This window comes from Hakea prostrata, chromosome 3, assembly GCF_041222555.1.
Source record: "Hakea prostrata isolate BN-2017 chromosome 3, UWA_Hpros_2, whole genome shotgun sequence".
Lineage (NCBI taxonomy): Eukaryota > Viridiplantae > Streptophyta > Magnoliopsida > Proteales > Proteaceae > Hakea > Hakea prostrata.
The window spans coordinates 9,596,141-9,613,229 of record NC_142602.1 but is presented as its reverse complement, the minus strand read 5'-3'; the positions used below and the strand labels follow the sequence as shown (position 1 = coordinate 9,613,229).

Sequence of the window (17,089 nt, the reverse complement as noted above, 5' to 3'; positions counted from 1 at the left end):
CTTTTTCCTTTCCCTTTTGTTGGGTTTTTCCCCCTCTTCACAGTGCCTTCAAATATTTGATTGAGAAACCCTAACGGCTCCCTGTGTGAAAATTTTCTGTTGAATCTTTTCTATCCATGATTCTCTTGGACGCTCCACTCTGAAGAGTGCGCATCACTCTTCGTTTCTCCTTTTTAAGCTCTGGTTGTCACTTCATTCCCATCTTGACTTCTAACTGTTTGAGACTCGCTTTCTTTTGTCTCTAGTTGCTAGTTCTCCGAAATTTATAGCAGAATGCCTAGCATTTCAGTGATTACCCAAGATTCCAAGAAGAACCTGTTAGGCAATGCAATTGCTGCTCATTCGAAAGAAATGAATTCGTCGCTATTAACAGATGTCAAGAACAGCGACGTCCAGCCTCTTTCTTTGGCTCCCACTGTTACATCATCAACTAAATCTTCGACTCTATCTTTGAAGAGAAAACGACCAACCAAAATTGAGATTCCTCAGGTCTTGCGAGAAATACAAGCAGATAAGCTCCTTCGGAAGGACAAGACAGTTGGAGACCAAGTTCTGGAATTCGATGGGGTCGAAGTTGGGGTTTCCTCCAGGAAAGGGATGAAAAAGGTGATGGAAGATCGCTATAAGATTGTTTCTGCCTTACATGGAGATTCTATGAAGGTGAACCTTTCTCTCTTTATTTATTTATTTATTTTTTTTTTTATGAGGGGGTGGGGGTTGGAAAAGAATTTTGCAAATTAAAAAGATAAAGATGTTGATCGTGGAATGCAGGGTTTTTTCGGGGTTTATGATGGACATGGAGGTACTAAGGCAGCGGAATTTGTTGCAGAGAATTTACACACAAATACACTCGAAATGCTGGATAAGGGTAGAGGGCATATGCAACACGAAGTTGCAATCAGAGCTGCATATCTCAAGACGGACCAAGACTTTTTGAAACAGGTAATTTATGCCATTGTTTATTTTTTTTTCCCCGATAGGTTCTCTGCAAGTGTTCAAAGCATAACTGTGTGGAACTAAGAACTCTCCTGTGATGGCTAGCTTTAATGTTCTCCTTCTCTGTGCACTTCAAAATTTTATTTTTAAATAATTATGTTTCCCTTATGTTCTTCTTTTTTATTATTTTTGGATGAATAAAGAATTCATTAACCAGAAGAAAGAAAGGAGGGGAGAGAACACAATGGAGCAACAAGGCCACTGGCCAACCAAAGCCAACAAGGCTCTAAGGAAAAAGCAAACAAAGGGAAAGGCACAAAAGGCCGGACTTGATGACAAAACACAATTGAACCTAAATTTTTATTTGCCTCTGTGCTTCTTCTTCTTCTTGCTATGGGATTTGAATTCCACAATAAAGTCATCGCCAGTGTGGTGGCACCCTTATATCCTTGACACATAGAACTTACTAAGGATTGCTATTCAAGAAAAGCGTTCATCTGCTGCTAGGTGTAGTTAGCAGAAATTTGTTGGATATTCATTATACACAATTTATTAAACCATAGAGACTAAAGGCTTTGGCCCTCAGGCCATGAAGCAGTTTCTGACAGGAAGGAACTTTATCCTGTATTAGTGTAACTGTTCCAGTATTGTTGGTGAATACCATCTGTGCTGGTTATTAGCTCAGAGAACTGATTATATCCCACAAAATACTGAATATGAATATGGTTGTGGCATGAAATCATTTTTCTTACAAATGCCATTATCATTTGAATTTTAATTTATTAAGGCTTGAGACGTAATTTGGTTTTCTTGCTGGGGATGAAATTCTTTTGAGGCATTATTGAAGTGCACTTTGATTTATGTTTCTGTATTTTTTCTTTAGAATGTGAGATTTGTATATGAATATGGTAAACCAATATTTCAAATGATTAGGTCAAAAAGGCATTTATGAGCACACTATGAAAACAGCATACATTGTTAGAACATCCCAGTAAATTCTTTTAACATGGAAGCATACTACCTTTTTCAGTTGACTCTAAATTGTGATTTGCAATGATCTGGAACATGTTGCATATATTTGGTTATTAGAACGGTCATTAGTCTATACAAAGATGGCCAAGTTGAAAAAGCTACCCAAGTTGATGCATTATTTTATCATGTGATTACTGCTTTGTTCAAATTTATAGACCTTAAATTTGAAATTCTTTTAGATTCATTTAAGTAAATATTATACAATGTAAATACAAAGATATAGAGCTTTAAATTGTATCATTTTTATTCATTCTAGTAACTATTTTGTATGAAGAAGCTGTACCAGTTGCATTTATTGTTCAAACAAAAAGAAAAGGGAATTGAAAGGTGCAATGAGAACTTAAATACGATTTTTTCCTTCTGATATTTCCATTTTTGCATCTTCATTTTTCAAGCTTGGTTTTATTCTGTGCAATGTTAAATTATAATCATGGAATAACCACAGGGTTTAGGCAGCGGCACCTGCTGTGTGACTGCACTGATTGAAGGTGGAGATGTTTTTATTTCAAACCTGGGAGATTGCAGGGCTGTGCTCTGTAGAGATGGCTTGGCTGAAGTCCTCACTCAAGATCACAGAGCTGGACAGGAGGATGAAAGGAACAGAATTGAAGACAGGGTATCTCCTGCTACTTTTGTTGTTATGTAGTGAAACTCAGCAATACTATGCTTAATTACGAAATACTTGCCCATGACTTGTTGGGCAATGTTTCTTCTTTTCATATTGTAATATAGGGAGGATATGTAGAGTTTCACAAAGGTGCTTGGAGAGTTCATGGGATACTTGCTGTGTCTAGAAGCATTGGAGATACTCATTTGAAGGACTGGGTAATAGCCGAGCCTGACACAAAGACCTTGCATTTGACTCCTAACATGGAGTTTCTTGTTCTGGCCACAGATGGACTGTGGGAAAAGGTTAGTAGGAAGCAAACATACTCTTATTGTGGAGCATTCTTGATACGTTAATACCTCGAGCTATTTGCTTGTGTATCTTTTTCAATTGTTTTATCATATGCTTTTCATGTTGCTTGTTTTATTTCATTGGTAAATTTCAGTCTATACTCTTACAAATAGCTATCTTGATTCTCTTTTGATTGCATCCTTTGTTAGTTACTGGCCCAATGCTTGTCGCTAGATTAGATTCTGTTTTTTTTATTTTTTATATCTCCGTTCCAAGTAAAGGGTCAATGTTGTTCATGTAGGATTGTGGCATCTGACAAATTACCCCAACTTGCAGCACTATTAGATTTTATGTGTTTTCTGTATCTTGGTTCTAAGTAAGGCTTAACATTGATTGTGTAGGATCATGTCAAAATTGCACCACTTGTGTGGTGCAATCTGTGACACCTCACTCTTGCAGGACTATCTCTTCTCGACAAGTTTAGCTAAATTTTTGTTGATGCTGTATTTTCAGTACAGTGCAAAACTCAGGTCACAAGGTGCACATAGTGGGGACCAAACATTTAATTCTCCCAGCTAAAAGAAAAAATCTCCTTAGATTAATCTGACCCTGTAAAACATCACTTGTTTGATGCTCAATGAATCTACTAAAAATTCCAGAAAAGTAGCTTGGTGAACATCACAGATGTAGCGGCCTGATCAGCTGGAATTTAGTGTGGGAGTGGTGGGGCTTAAAGTGGGTATATTGTGTCTTTTCCTGATCCCAAATCAATGTATTCCTGATGTTTCCTTTTAGTGACCATATTGCATGAGTTATGATGCAGCAGATTATATGTTGTGTATCTTGAATTCTTGTATGGTTTCAAAGATTGTCCTCCAACATACAATAGTGGTGAATAGAATGAGACTTTTTTTGATATCCATAATGGTAGTAAGACTTGGGCCTACACAGGACCTGATGGAGGAGTATTTATATCCTTACTGTTTTCTTGTAAGGTAAGAATGAGATTTGCGTTTCTTTCCCCTCTTAGGGTTTTATTGAAGCTCTGTTCTGAATGTATTTAAAGTGATCATCATATTAACTTTCTTCCATTATATTGAAACATCTTTAGCTTCACCCATGACATAGCACGTCTCTTTGTTGTGAGCCATGTTAAATATTGTGTCGTTTTGCTCTGTTTTTGTTTCTTTTGGTATTTTCTTTTGCATTTGTTGTAGCATTTTTTACTTCCTTTTATTTCAATGGGGATTTGTTTATACAAATTGAAGAGTAAACTTGACCCCCCAAGACCCTCTTCAAAACCAGAAGACCTGGTATAATGTTTTCCAACCCTCTATTTTATTATTGTTTCTTTTATTTTTCATACTAGTATAGCAACAAATGTTGGTGATGCTAAGCAGTTGGAATCTGGCTGGGTTATTTGAATTTACTTGTGTTTCTACTTTCTACTGAGAATCTCTTTTCCCTTTGCAATGCCTACTTGTGTTTGTATTTTTGAGGAGGGGGGGGGGGGAGGTAAACCTGCTAACTTTAACTAAAACTAGAAAAATGAAAAAAAATTTTTGATCAATTAAAAATAGAAAAAACAAACTTCTGGCTGCAAATTGGTTATAGTTTGAATTGCAATATCCAAACCTGTGGTTGAGGAGGCATTTTGTTGGTGATTGATTGAAGATTACTTTCTATTTGACTGGGAATTTTAAGTAGGCTGTTTGCTTTTTCTTCCCCTAGGTAAGTGGTCAGGAAGCTTATGATACTGCAACACGAAATTGTTTGGGCGCAAACATGCAGAAATCAGGTGATGATGAGTTTGGCTGTGAGAATCTAAGTCCTCCATCGAAAGCACGTAGGATCTCACTGGTCAGTGAAAAGAATCTGAAGTTGCAGTCTCTAAGTAGGTATAAGAAAAATAGTCTTCAGAAAGATGAAAATGAGTCTAGTGGTGAGAACCACAGTCCATGTTCAGAATTACAAGGGATCTCTTTAATCAAGCGAGATAAAGTGAAGATTCATGTACAAAATCAAGAGAACAATTACTGTCAGCAGAAAAATTCCAGCGGGCTCATGGCAGCTTGTAAGGAGCTAGTGAACCTTGCTGTTAGCAGAGGAAGTCAGGATGATATCACTGTAATGATCATGAATCTAAAGAAATTCCAATGTAAGAGCTGACAAGCATCATTTATATAATTCAGTTATTTTTTGACTATTCGAAAATACAGCTGGGCTAGGAAGCAATGCTCTATTTTTTGACTGTGCATCGTTTCCTGTTATCGTCGGTCATTATTGGATACTAGAATACCAGATTCTCTCCACTTTCCTCCCAATCTATTGTTTTTTTGTCAGTCAAACTGTTTCTAGTATGATTTTCATTTTAGTTCAAACATCCTAATTTAGGGGAAAGGATTCCTATTCTCACATCCTACTTGCTGTGTCCCGTTGGACCTTGGTTGTTTCTTTTTTTTTTTGTTGATAATTTTTTTATTTTTTTTATATATACAATTAAGAGACTCTGAATTGAATAGTTTATTTGTTTCTTTTTTTGTGTTCTATGAAGTTAGTACCTCTTTTCTAAAAAAAAAAAAAACAAAAGACTTTGATTGAATATTTTTCTAACTAGTGACTTTTTTTCTTTTTGTTTTTCAAATTGGGTTTTTTTTTTTTTTTTTGAGTAAAAGAACTCTTCTCAGATTCAATAACAGAGAAGAATAGGGTCGTGCTTCAATGTTGGCTAATAATTGAGCAACCCTGAGCGGAATTCAAAGTGACTGTCGAGATTCGACCACCTGTTTTGTTTTTATTTTTTTATTTTTCTAATTACAGATTTACATTGTAGTTCAAAAGTATGTTATAAAAAAAAAAAATAGACAACTTTGGATCTCGGCATTCACAACCCAGTGCTGCACTTGCCAAAAGCAGAAGAAAGAATAAGGCAGTGAAGTTCGACCAGATCTGCAACTGCCACCGCAGATTTCGCAGACCTTTTTGCAACTGCCACTTAGATTCCTCCCTCAACAGTACCTTCCAGGTAACATTTCTAGGCAGTTAAAAAGGTCGAAAATTCGAAGTTTAAAGAGAAAGGAAAAAACCCAACATGGGAAAAGCCGAGCTTTATTTCCCCCTTGTGGTTTTATACGGTGAAAAGGACTGTATTTTTAACCTTTGTAGTGAGGGAAAGAAAAACAGATGTATTTTAATGGAGATGAGAAAGTAACAGATGCGAAACCACCTCGGATCCGAAAAGAGGTTTCTATTTTAATAAAGAAAAAAAATAAAAAAAGAGAGGGGAAAGAAACCTATGAGACTTTTTCTGATGATTGATTATATATAAATATTTAAAAAAAGTGTGTTCTTTCCACACTTACACTCCAGCCAATGCCTTGTAATTGCCAGTTCGGAAATTGGATACAGATCGTTATTCTTTTCTTTGTTTTAGGATATGATAAATGCTCTGTCAAGAGCACCTCTGGCAGGATCCAGGAGTAGATCTTGGGTGTTGACACACAGACTCTTCAGTTTCTGGACGGAAGATAATCAAAGCTATTAATTCTCGCCTTCCCCTGGTGGGTTCTTGCTTAAATTTGTGTTTTCTAATTCATTTGGAGCAGCAACCCCTTTTCCTCTGCTGTTTCAGACCCCATCGTTGATTAATCTGATTGATTTTTTCAACTACCTGTGAAATGCAAGACCCAATTGGGATTCATGCTTGCTTTTCATCTGGAGAGAAGCCAATTGATGATCCGACTGCTATGGCTAGGTCAGGCCAGAGTGTCTTCATATCGGTTTACAGAACAAAGATTGCAGGTCAGTGCCGTCTAATCTCTCTTACATGGTGCAAGAACATACTTCTCCATGGCCTTTCGGTCGCAGTAGAAGGGCCAAATGGTGAGAGTCACTACAGCTGCAAGATCGAGATGAAGCCATGGTGTTTCTGGAAAAAACAAGGTACCAAGAGCTTCATGGTGGAAGGCAAGCCTGTCTATGTCTTCTGGGATCTGAGAACGGCCAAGTTCGATGGAAAGACAGAGCCACAATCGGATTACTATGTTGCTGTTGTCTGTGAAGAAGAAGTTGTGTTGTTGGTCGGTGACCGGAAGAAGGATGCTTACAGAAAGACAAAATTCAGGCCAGCACTGATTGAGCCCATTCTGGTTTCAAGGAAAGAGCATTTATTTGCCAAGAAGAAATTCTCTACAAGGGTCAAGTTTCATGAGAAGGGTAGCTTTCATGAGATTACCATAGACTGCAACAACCTGAACCATCGCCACCATCACCTAAATGACAGAGACAATGATCAGTCTTCAAATCCTAATGGTGGGTTTGATCCAGAAATGGAGATAAAGATAGATGGGCAATCGGCCATTCATGTTAAGCATCTCCAATGGAAATTCAGAGGTAACGCATCTATTTCCATGAGTAAATTTAGAGTGGAAGTTTATTGGGATGTTCATGACTGGCTATTTAGTCCTGGTCTACGCCATGCTCTGATTATATTCAAGCCTGTATCGTTAACCAAATCCCCATCGTCATCATCGATATCATGGTCGCCGGCGACGACGTTGTCCTCATCCCACACGGCGAGTTCAAGTTCATTAGAGGGAGAAAATCCAAGTGGGTCATTTGGGTTCTGTTTATTTCTCTATGCTTGGAAGGTGGAATGAGTGAATTTGCCAAAACCCAGATGAGATGATTTTCCCCTACCATCATCATCATATCTTCTTGAACACCACCTGCTCCAGAGAAGAAAACAGAGTTGAACAGGCAAGTGGCCTGGCCTGGTGGATGTTTGATCTGGACTCATGTGGAGATTTTTCTCTCGGATTCTGTTTCAACCATGGAGCTGTGTGTGGTGAGAGAGAGAGAGAGAGAGAGAGAGAGAGAGAGAGAGAGAGAGAAGGTGGCGATCACATGGGGGTGGTGGCCCAACGGTGGAGGGGTTAGAAGTTGGTTACAGACTTACAGCTGGTTGTGATTAGATGGTGATGGGTATCCAGATCAGATTGGATTACATCAATGCCAATTATTCCCAATCTAGGCGTTTCTCTCTCTCTCTCACTCACTCACTTATACAGTTCCACAACCTTTCTCGTGAAGCCTGAAAGGTCTATCTGTATATGTATTTATTTATTTGCATTTCATTTTTAAATGAGAAAAAGAATATGAATATAATATGACATAAATATGATTTTTTTTTTTTGGTAAACATGACGTAAATATGATTGAATCTTTGAATCCGCTGCATCAGAGTATTTCTTTTGGGTAAATTCTTCCTATAATGTCAAAGACTAATGCCCCCAGCCAACAGTTAGCGTTCAAATCTTCTCGGGTCAAGAGTGAAATCTTAATCTTCTCGGTCACTGGTCAAGAGTGAAATCTGGGCTTATATTAAAATAACATATATGATAGCTATTTTCTGAAGATACAGTCAAAGTGCATATTGCTATGGTCTGTACTGTTCTATCAATTAATCAACTTATTAGATTAAAATTTGACATGCAAATAAAATAAATGTGGTCTTCACCCATAAAATATCATATGTGGATTTAGAGACAACCAATTTATTAATAGATCTGCCAATGGTGTTATCCATTGAACACGGCTTCAAATTTGGCTAAAGGAAGCGTTTATAATGCATTTTCTGGGGGGTGGGGACATTGCAGCTGTCGTTTGACCAAAATGCAATTTTATCAAGCAACATTCTGATCCCTTGGATTTAACTTTCCAGAAGTTTTATTTAGGTAAGTAGGTTAATTGGTAGGACGGTGACAAGCCATTCTCAAGGGGATGGGTGGATCAGAATATGATCCATCAACAATTCGGTCGAAGATCCAGTTGTTAGCAGCCTCTGTGAAGTGCACTCCATCCCAGACAATCCGAACAGACGGATTTTTGCAGGATTTCCCCAGTAGAACTTGTTTCCCATTCACAGTGATCTTTGATCCACATCCTCTGTGCCTATTGTAGTTGTACTTCCCTCCATGCCCACAGCAAGCTACAAGTGGCTGTTCAAATCCTGCAATTGTTTTTTAGTCTTTGAGAAATCTTGCCAGAGCAAAGCACAGTGGAAACCCATTTGAGAGATATTGATTATAAGAGCGCTTAGTATATACTAATCATGACTGTAATTGTAGCAAGCAAAAGATTTAACATTGTTACCCTTACCATGCTTGGAGGCCTGGCTGAAGAGGGAGTACTTGAGAGAATAAATATCAACATAGGTGATGGCAGCCAGTGGAAGATCTTTCCTGAGCTGAGCCATGGCCTCTTTTAGTCTTTGGTTGAAGAACTGAGCCACCTCGTTGAAGGGATTGGCACACCCAGCTTTGTCAACTTGTGCTGCAGTGACAGAAAGCTGATCCAGTATGTAGGGAAGGCAACCCACAGGACCTGTGTTGTGTACCCAGAAGGATCTTCCTCCTTGCCCATATATATACTACACAAACACACACACAGAATTAAACTTGATCACCACCAAGCACTCCTGCAGGCATATATAAGCTATCAATAGTGATTCCATTACCTTAATGATAGTAGTGAACTGATTCAGTAAATCAGGGACATATGCCCTGACTTGGTCGGTCGACATGTTAAGGAAGTAACCGGCTGTTAGATCGTTTTGACCAATATCAAATGTGTACAAGGCACGAGAAAAATCCTCTTCCTTGGGCATCAATTCCTGCCAAATAACACCTGCTCAAAAAATACCCAAACGGCTCAACCTACAACATCAACCTTTTTTTTTTTTCCCCAAAACATACAACATCAATTTAGTCTATTTCAGAAATGTCTTCTTTATTATGTTACATTATTGAATTTAAGACTGTTGTGTTAGGTCATATCTTGTGATGAACTATATGGGTTTTATCTAAACGATTAATTAAGCTTACAAGAAAGTACATGTCCAAGAAATTCATATTAAAATAATAGGGTGAAGTAATGTCATTAGTGGAAGTGGATATGGAAGTAATAGAAGTTACCTTTTGTGCGAGCCTGTTGAGATCTTTGATGAAAATCATTGAACTGATAGAACTGGACGTTTAAGGAGATAGGACTAAATCCACTTTGTGAGAGAGTTGTATTTTGTGGCCTGATAGTTGATCCAGCAGTAGCAAAATTGGCTCCATGAGTGAAGTTGGAGCCAACAGAATCCAGGTAGGCACTGAGATAAGGAAGTCCAAAGCTCTTAGCTGCCAAAATTAACATCTCCATAAATTTGCATTCTTAATTTGATGATCCCATAAACATTAGGGTTTCATATTTGCATTTAGTATAATAATACTTTGAATTTTCAGATAAGATTCTTGTCATCCTCCTCTTTTTAGGTAAAATTCCTTTTTCTCCTTCAGTGTGCTCTTAGAGTAATAGGGTATAGGTAAGAATGCCTTGTGAAGTGGCTTGTACGTTATTCATTAAAAAAGATAACGTAAAATATATAATAAAAAAGCAAGCATGTTGATGTTTGGCCAAAGAGAGATTCGGTGGAAATGTATAAAACAACAAAAAAGGGGCAAAGGCATTCTATCATGCTGCCCCCACATGACTTGACTGACACTAAGCTACCGAGACAAAAAGCTCTGATCTTCAAAAGATGTGTCTTTTTATAAATTCCAATCAAATTTCTAGTCGTTCCCTTTTTAAGTTGGGAAAGAAAATGGATTTAAAAAAACAAAAACGGCAACTTGTTCTTCAAAGGGTTTATATCTGTTCGTCAGAATAAAGCTAGAAAGATTTCCTTGAATGTCAACTGGAATGAAATGCTCAGAATGGATATATGTGAATGCAGAGTTTGACAGAAACTAGAACTAAATTAGCCCCATTTACTGTTCTTTTTTCCCCTTCCATCCCCTACTCAGAAACTCAGTCATGGTGCCTGAGATCCACACAACAAAAGTATTCCATTAATTTCTTGGGCTATCACTATCTGCCAGATAATTGAAGGTTGATGGACTAATTTCCATGCTTATACAGCTAGCTACAGTAATGCAGTGCTCTTCAAGTCCTTACACACACAGAGAGAGAGAGAGAGAGAGAGAGAGAGAGAGAGAGAGAGAGAGAGAGAGAGAGAGAGCAGTCATGGTACGTACCTATAAAATCGATTATAAGACGGCCATCAGAGTATCTTCCGGCAGGAGCATGGAAATAGGTCTCTCCATTTGGTGGAGGAGCTTGTCCAAATGCAGCAGAAAGGCCACCGGTGTCGGAATTAGAGTCACCAAAGTTGAAAATTGCCGGAAACTCGCAAGAAGATGGAGCTGAAGCCAAAAGCAAACCTGGGAAGGATATGATTATCGAGGATAAAACACTTAGAAGAACAAGTCTGAAGAATTCACACCCCATCGCGAAAACAATGGAACCAGTGTGGAGCAGAGACACACCAGACAAAGCAAAGACTGATCAATGATGTTGCTTCTCTCACTCCAGAAAGAAGGTTTCAGTAGAAGTGGTGGTGGTAACTAAAGGCAACAGACTGCAATTATTATAAAGGAAATGAGAGTTGAAAATGGAGATGGGATGTAATAAAGGCAACCAAGTGTGTTGGATTTTGAACTCATGGAGGATATCGCAGTAAATCACGTGCTTGCGTTGCTTGGCTTGTGCTTCTAACGCTTCTTGCCCAGAAATGAGAAAACCTCACGTTCCTACTTTTGTCTTGTGGTTCTACTTTTATACAAGGGCTTAGAGCTGTTTTGGCCTTTTGGGTGTCTCGTATATCTATTAACAATTCAAGTTGAAAAATTAAGTATGGTTTTGGCTGTACTCTGACCCGAAAGCGCCACCCTTTTCAGGTTTAAAAATAAGAAGCATCTTACCCGATTTGACTCCACCATATTTTGAACACATGTGTCGGTTCGGCATGATTTTCCAGTAAAAAGTGCAGAGTGAGACACCATAAAAAATGCAGAGACAAACCCTCCCCTCACAAATACGAATAGAATAGAATTGAGCACTAAAGTGGGTCCCTCTTGTACGAGGAGAATTGGGATTGTGAAAATACGTTGTGAGGAATGAGAAAATGGGAATAAAGGATCTGTTTTTGTGTAGTGGATGAGCCCACAGAGATGGATGGTTGAGAGGACATATTGCAGAGATCAAGGAATCGCATTCCATTTTTTGTAATTGTTTTGGTCATTATGGTCCAAACCTTTGGCCGATCAGACCACTTGAACCAAACCAAGGACTCAAGCTTGGTCTAAGATAATTCAACTAACGAATCTTGATCATGGCACTTCTCGAAGGAGATGTCAGCCGAGAAGTTAAGAATCACACATCATAATAGCACACAGTTGTCAATGTATGATTTTTCGACAAAAACAGTGCTGGCAGAAGATTTGGTACATCCTCGCCTAGATGCTGAACCTCAGCATTTAATTTAGCATTGAATGCACTAAATCTTATTAAATGAGCATGGATAGCCTAGAAACTTCTCATTCGCCCAAAATCTACCTCTAGTACTACATACTAATGTTTTGTCCCCCCCAACTGAGGAATGGTGTCACATCAAGATCAACCTAACACTGATCTTTTGATTTGCCTGCGGGATCACCAGCTGTCTTGGAAACCATGCGTATCAGCTTGTTGTGCAAGCTTTGTTAAGAACCATCTCCACCATTCATCCAAATCATTCTCATCAAAGGGCTATGATGAATCTGTCCCTAGTTTAGGTATGAACCAACTACATATATAACTGCATTACACTCAAGTATCCGTAAGCCAAGCAGACTTGAATACTCCAACCATTACTCTCCTGCATAAACTCTTGAAGAACATTATCTTCTTCATTCCCTTGAACATTTATTCTTCAAGAGAAATCTCTAGTTTTCTTACCTGAACTTACTTAATCATTGGAGGTGGTTTCTCGTCCTCAAAAGCAGCCCATTCTTATCATTGTTTTGGTCTTATGAACCATACACGAATCAAGAGCGAACCAAGGAGCTAAGAACAACATATTTTTCACAACAATTACCTAATACTCACCAATGGAATCTACTCAAGGAAGAAGAGAACCAAAAAAAGCTGATGGCAGATAAACTAGCTAGAATATATGTTGAGCTACCAGTTCAGTTCAATTACAAGTTATTGAGCTAAAAATATCATCAGCTAGCTAGTTTGCTGGAATTGATACGTTTTGGGGCCATCTATGGCTATGGGGAGGGGGAGGGGGAGGGATAATCATATTCTGGAATCCTTATAACATGCTCGAATCATGGGAACTGATGGGTCGCTGACTCCACCAAAGAGGGTCTTCTGTGCAATCCAATGGTTTGCTGCTTCAGTGTAATGAACGCCGTCCCAGCTAATGTAGCTTGAAGGTTTTTGACAAGAAGCACCATACACCTCGCTACCATTATTAATTTTCCCCTTCGTCCCACACCACACATTGTCCCAGCCCTCATGGTACCCACAACATATCTTCAGAGGTTCAACAAACCCTGCAAGCCCAGAAATGGGTTTCATCGCTTTCAGTACAATTTTCAAATCCCAGAAAAAAAAATTTTTGATTTAATTCAATACCGCTCAACTAGTACAAACCTTTTTTCGTGGCATTGGAGATAAGTGCCCATTTGACGGCATAAACATCGACATAGGTCAAGGCAGCTCGAGGGAGCTGTGTCCTAAGTTTCATCACTCTCTCCTTGAATTGCCGGTTGAACTCCTCAGCCATGTCATTGTGAGATTTCAGACATCCATGCTCGTCCACTCCAGGCTTTGTTGGACCAAGGTACATCACAGACGTGGGCAAGCAACCGATGGGTCCTGTGTTATGTATCCAGAACGTTCTCGCCCCTTGGTTGTACAGTTGCTGTAACCAGTAGAGTTATAATCAATCTTACCTTGAATTAAATTCAGATTTTCCGAAATACTCAAAAAACAAGCTGGTCTCAAGTCAGTTATTATTACCTGGACTGCTGTGGAAAACTTGTCAAGAATGTCCGGAATGGTGGCTCGAAGCTGGGCGTCGCTCATCGTCCTGAACCCGACTGAAAGATCATTCTGCCCTATGTCTAGCGTGTACAGAGCCTTGGGAAAGTCTGTGAGTCTCGGAAGTCTCTCCAGATCGACTGTGCCAGATTTGTTCCTCGCTGAAAGCAAGTTAAGCAACATGCCTTGTAAATGTTTGAACTTTTAACTGAAAGAAACTGGTCATGTTATCTTACCTTTACTGAATATGTCTAATATACGTGCTTTAAACTGGGTGAACTGGGCGACCTGGAAATCAAGAGAAAAAGGGCTTATCCCTGCCACGAAAATGCTCTCATTCTGCTGCCGAATGGTCGATCCACCCGTTGCAAAATTCGCTCCATGCCTGTAGTTGCTTCCCACCGAATCCAGATACGCGCTCAAGTGTGGTAAACCCAAATGCTCAGCTACAGATACAAACCCACCAGTTAACTAGGGAATTTTTTTTTTTCTATGGTGAGTTTTAGATTCTTACCAATGAAGTCTATAACGAGACGCCCATCGCAGCTTCTTCCGGCAGCTTTGCGAAAGAAGGTCTCTCCATATGGTAAAGTAATTGGGAGAAATGCAGCTGATATCCCTCCTGTGTCAGAATTGGAGTCACCAAAGTTGTAAATCGCTGGGAAATCACATGTTGGTAACACTTTACTCGTCACCACCTGCACTGCTATGGTTAAAATCACCCACGACAGCAGCAACCTCCACACCATTACTCTTCTTCCAAGCTCCATTCCTATTCAATGCGCACTTCAACGCTTAAATACTCTCTCTTTCTCTGTTACACTTCTTTGAATCAGTTGTTCTCAGCTACTCGCAGTGGATAGGTAAAGTGTTCATCAGATATACTATTTCGGACACGCATTTCAAGGTAACGTTTGCCGTTGGATGTGCTTTGGACGGCAGGCCAGTGCCCACATGGAGAGTGACCTCCATCAGAAGTCAGAAGCAAGACAAACCTAGTTTTCTTTTGGTAAATAAAAGACGTGCTGTAGCGGCCACTTAGCATCCCCTGCTACGCAATGTTCAAACTTTTTAGCGAAAAATGCGACTATATGCTTATTAGCATTCATGCCCTGGACTACCAACACAAGCACTGGCCCCGTCAGCGGCAAGAGATTCGTGGTTATTATAAAATAACCCAATAACCCATTATGTTATATTTCAAGAAAAACTCTTCATTACCCATCATGTTGTACAAGTTTTATATCTATAATTTTTTTTTTTGTTCCAGCTTGCGGGCACCTTGATTACATCTTCGGGAAGACGTTGTCTGCAACAATCGAACCCATAACCTCTACATTAAAAAGTATGGATCTCTACCACTCTACTATAATTTGTAGTCTAATTTTGGTTCATTTTTGTTGATGGTTACTACTTAGACATATTTTATTATAACAAGGTTTTGTTCTAATTTTGGATTATTTTATCATTCCATTTAAGTAATAATTCTATGTATATCCGTTAATGGTGTCTACATTAATAATAATTAACGGTTTAGGGTGATAAATCATAAACAGCTATTGACTTATATATAACATAATGTTTAAATTAATTTATTTTAATGAGAAATAGAGTTATTAATCACACCAAATATTGAAATACATGAATTTATGTTTATTGACCAAATAGTCATTAAAAAAAATAGCAAATTGCACTAGCACCCCAAAATGGAGACTTTAAAACACTGACACCCCACTTTATGTTTAAAAAACACAGACACCACATTCATTAAACACACTAGTCCATTCTGTTAGTCAAACCATTAACTCACTGTTCATTTTTTCTTAATTCCAAAAATACCCTTACCCTATCTATTCTCTCTCCTCACTCGGATCTCCTCTGCTTCACCCTGTCCACCTTCACCTTTGGTAGACTTTCTTTTCACTCTTTTTTCTTCCCTTTCTAACAAGAAATGGAAGGAAATGGATGGAAAGTTTATACAATTACATCAGTCAATCCCTGAATCCCCTTCCATAGCCTATCGGTTTATCCGAAAATCCGTAAAGGAGCGGCTGAGATTCCGGCCAGAAATCGAGATTAATACCTAAGGGACAAGACTTCTGAAAATCTTCAAGATTCACAAAACGAGCAGAGTTACCAGAGCAATCTGAATGTGAGAGAAATCGAAGGATTTCTTCAAAGAGCTTCTCGTCACATGGAATGGCGAGAGGTCCTTGGTTGTTGAAGCCATACTCTTCTTCCACCTGCACCAGAAGTTTCCTAAACACCGGATGGTTCAGGTAGGTTGTTCTCACCACGAACCTTCTACAACTCGAACCACGCCCCGCAAGTGTCCGCCGACGTCGGAGGGGATATTCCGGCCACCCAATCTCATCACAGCCAATGCCGCTTTTTGTGGCCATTGCTGTAGCATCTGCCGTGACCTAACATCGATTCTCCACTTTGCCACTGCTTCCTCTTCGGCGGCTAAACTACCTATGCTCTGTCTTGTCACCTGCTGTGATAAGTTTCTTTTGCGAAGAGGACGAAGGAGGCGTTAGTAGACTTGGTCGCGACAGTGTTGCTGGTGCTACCGAAGGTGAAGGTGGACAGGGTGAAGCAGAGGAGATCCGAGTGAGTAGAGAGAATAGATAGGGTAAGGGCATTTTTGGAATTAAGGAAAACTTAACATTGAGTTAATGGTTTTAGTAACAGAATGGACTAGTGTGTTTAATGAATGGGATGTCTGTCTTTTTAAAACATAAAGTTGGGTGTGAGTGTTTTAAAACTTTTATTTTGGGTGTCAGTACAATTTGCTAAAAAAAAAAAAAACTTTCCGTTGGACGTCGGATATGTGGGTCCACTCTTTTCCAAGAAAACTTTCGGCGGCAATCCTCCCAAAGAGTCGTCCAAGACTCCATTCTACGACGGTTACGTTTCGCGACTGGAGAGTAAAGCTGTAAAGACAGTGTGGAGTGGTAGGTCGAAATTCATGAAAATGGCGGAGGAGCTGAGTGAGGAGGAGCAGCAGCAGGAGCGACGCGAAGCCACGTTGAAATTTACAGTATTATGCGCTGAAGGTGTAAAAGATGTGAGGATTCTAGGAAGAATGAAGTGCTTCGCGGTTGCTTGGGTTGATCCTCGATTCAAAACATGTACCAAAACCCTCAATTGCTTCGATCCAAACCCTACTTGGAACCAACAGCTTTCCTTCTCCTTGTCTCATCGAACACTACAAGACCCCGATTCTCGCATTACCATCCAAATCCTCTCACCTTCGTCTCCGATCCGCAATGAGAAGCTCATCGGCTCTACCACAATTTCTCT

General features: G+C 39.3%; 4 protein-coding genes across 4 annotated transcripts; 1 reads left to right on the top strand and 3 right to left on the bottom strand.

Annotated features, from left to right (window-relative positions):
• The first annotated feature begins 4 nt into the window (after positions 1 to 4).
• On the top strand, positions 5 to 8,064 carry LOC149020721 (uncharacterized). The gene is made up of 6 exons (XM_089146912.1): positions 5 to 660; positions 772 to 942; positions 2,414 to 2,584; positions 2,701 to 2,880; positions 4,598 to 5,030; positions 6,527 to 8,064. Exons 1-6 carry the CDS (start codon positions 274 to 276, stop codon positions 7,522 to 7,524), a joined length of 2,340 nt encoding a protein of 779 aa, XP_089003038.1. The 5' UTR covers positions 5 to 273; the 3' UTR covers positions 7,525 to 8,064.
• Positions 8,065 to 8,405: 341 nt separating this feature from the next.
• LOC149020720 (GDSL esterase/lipase At3g26430-like) lies at positions 8,406 to 11,482 on the bottom strand. The gene is made up of 5 exons (XM_089148930.1): positions 10,948 to 11,482; positions 9,841 to 10,050; positions 9,384 to 9,553; positions 9,026 to 9,296; positions 8,406 to 8,876 (listed from the first exon to the last, which is right to left on the bottom strand). The coding sequence occupies exons 1-5, from the start codon at positions 11,198 to 11,200 to the stop codon at positions 8,611 to 8,613; spliced, it is 1,170 nt and encodes a 389-aa protein (XP_089005056.1). The 5' UTR covers positions 11,201 to 11,482; the 3' UTR covers positions 8,406 to 8,610.
• A 1,247-nt stretch (positions 11,483 to 12,729) lies between these two features.
• Positions 12,730 to 14,770, bottom strand: LOC149020719 (GDSL-like Lipase/Acylhydrolase superfamily protein). The gene is made up of 5 exons (XM_089146981.1): positions 14,298 to 14,770; positions 14,020 to 14,229; positions 13,763 to 13,944; positions 13,394 to 13,664; positions 12,730 to 13,293 (listed from the first exon to the last, which is right to left on the bottom strand). The coding sequence occupies exons 1-5, from the start codon at positions 14,551 to 14,553 to the stop codon at positions 13,034 to 13,036; spliced, it is 1,179 nt and encodes a 392-aa protein (XP_089003107.1). The 5' UTR covers positions 14,554 to 14,770; the 3' UTR covers positions 12,730 to 13,033.
• A 1,004-nt stretch (positions 14,771 to 15,774) lies between these two features.
• Positions 15,775 to 16,185, bottom strand: LOC149020718 (auxin-responsive protein SAUR50-like). The gene has a single exon (XM_089146909.1). The coding sequence runs from the start codon at positions 16,183 to 16,185 to the stop codon at positions 15,775 to 15,777; it is 411 nt and encodes a 136-aa protein (XP_089003035.1).
• Positions 16,186 to 17,089: the final 904 nt, after the last annotated feature.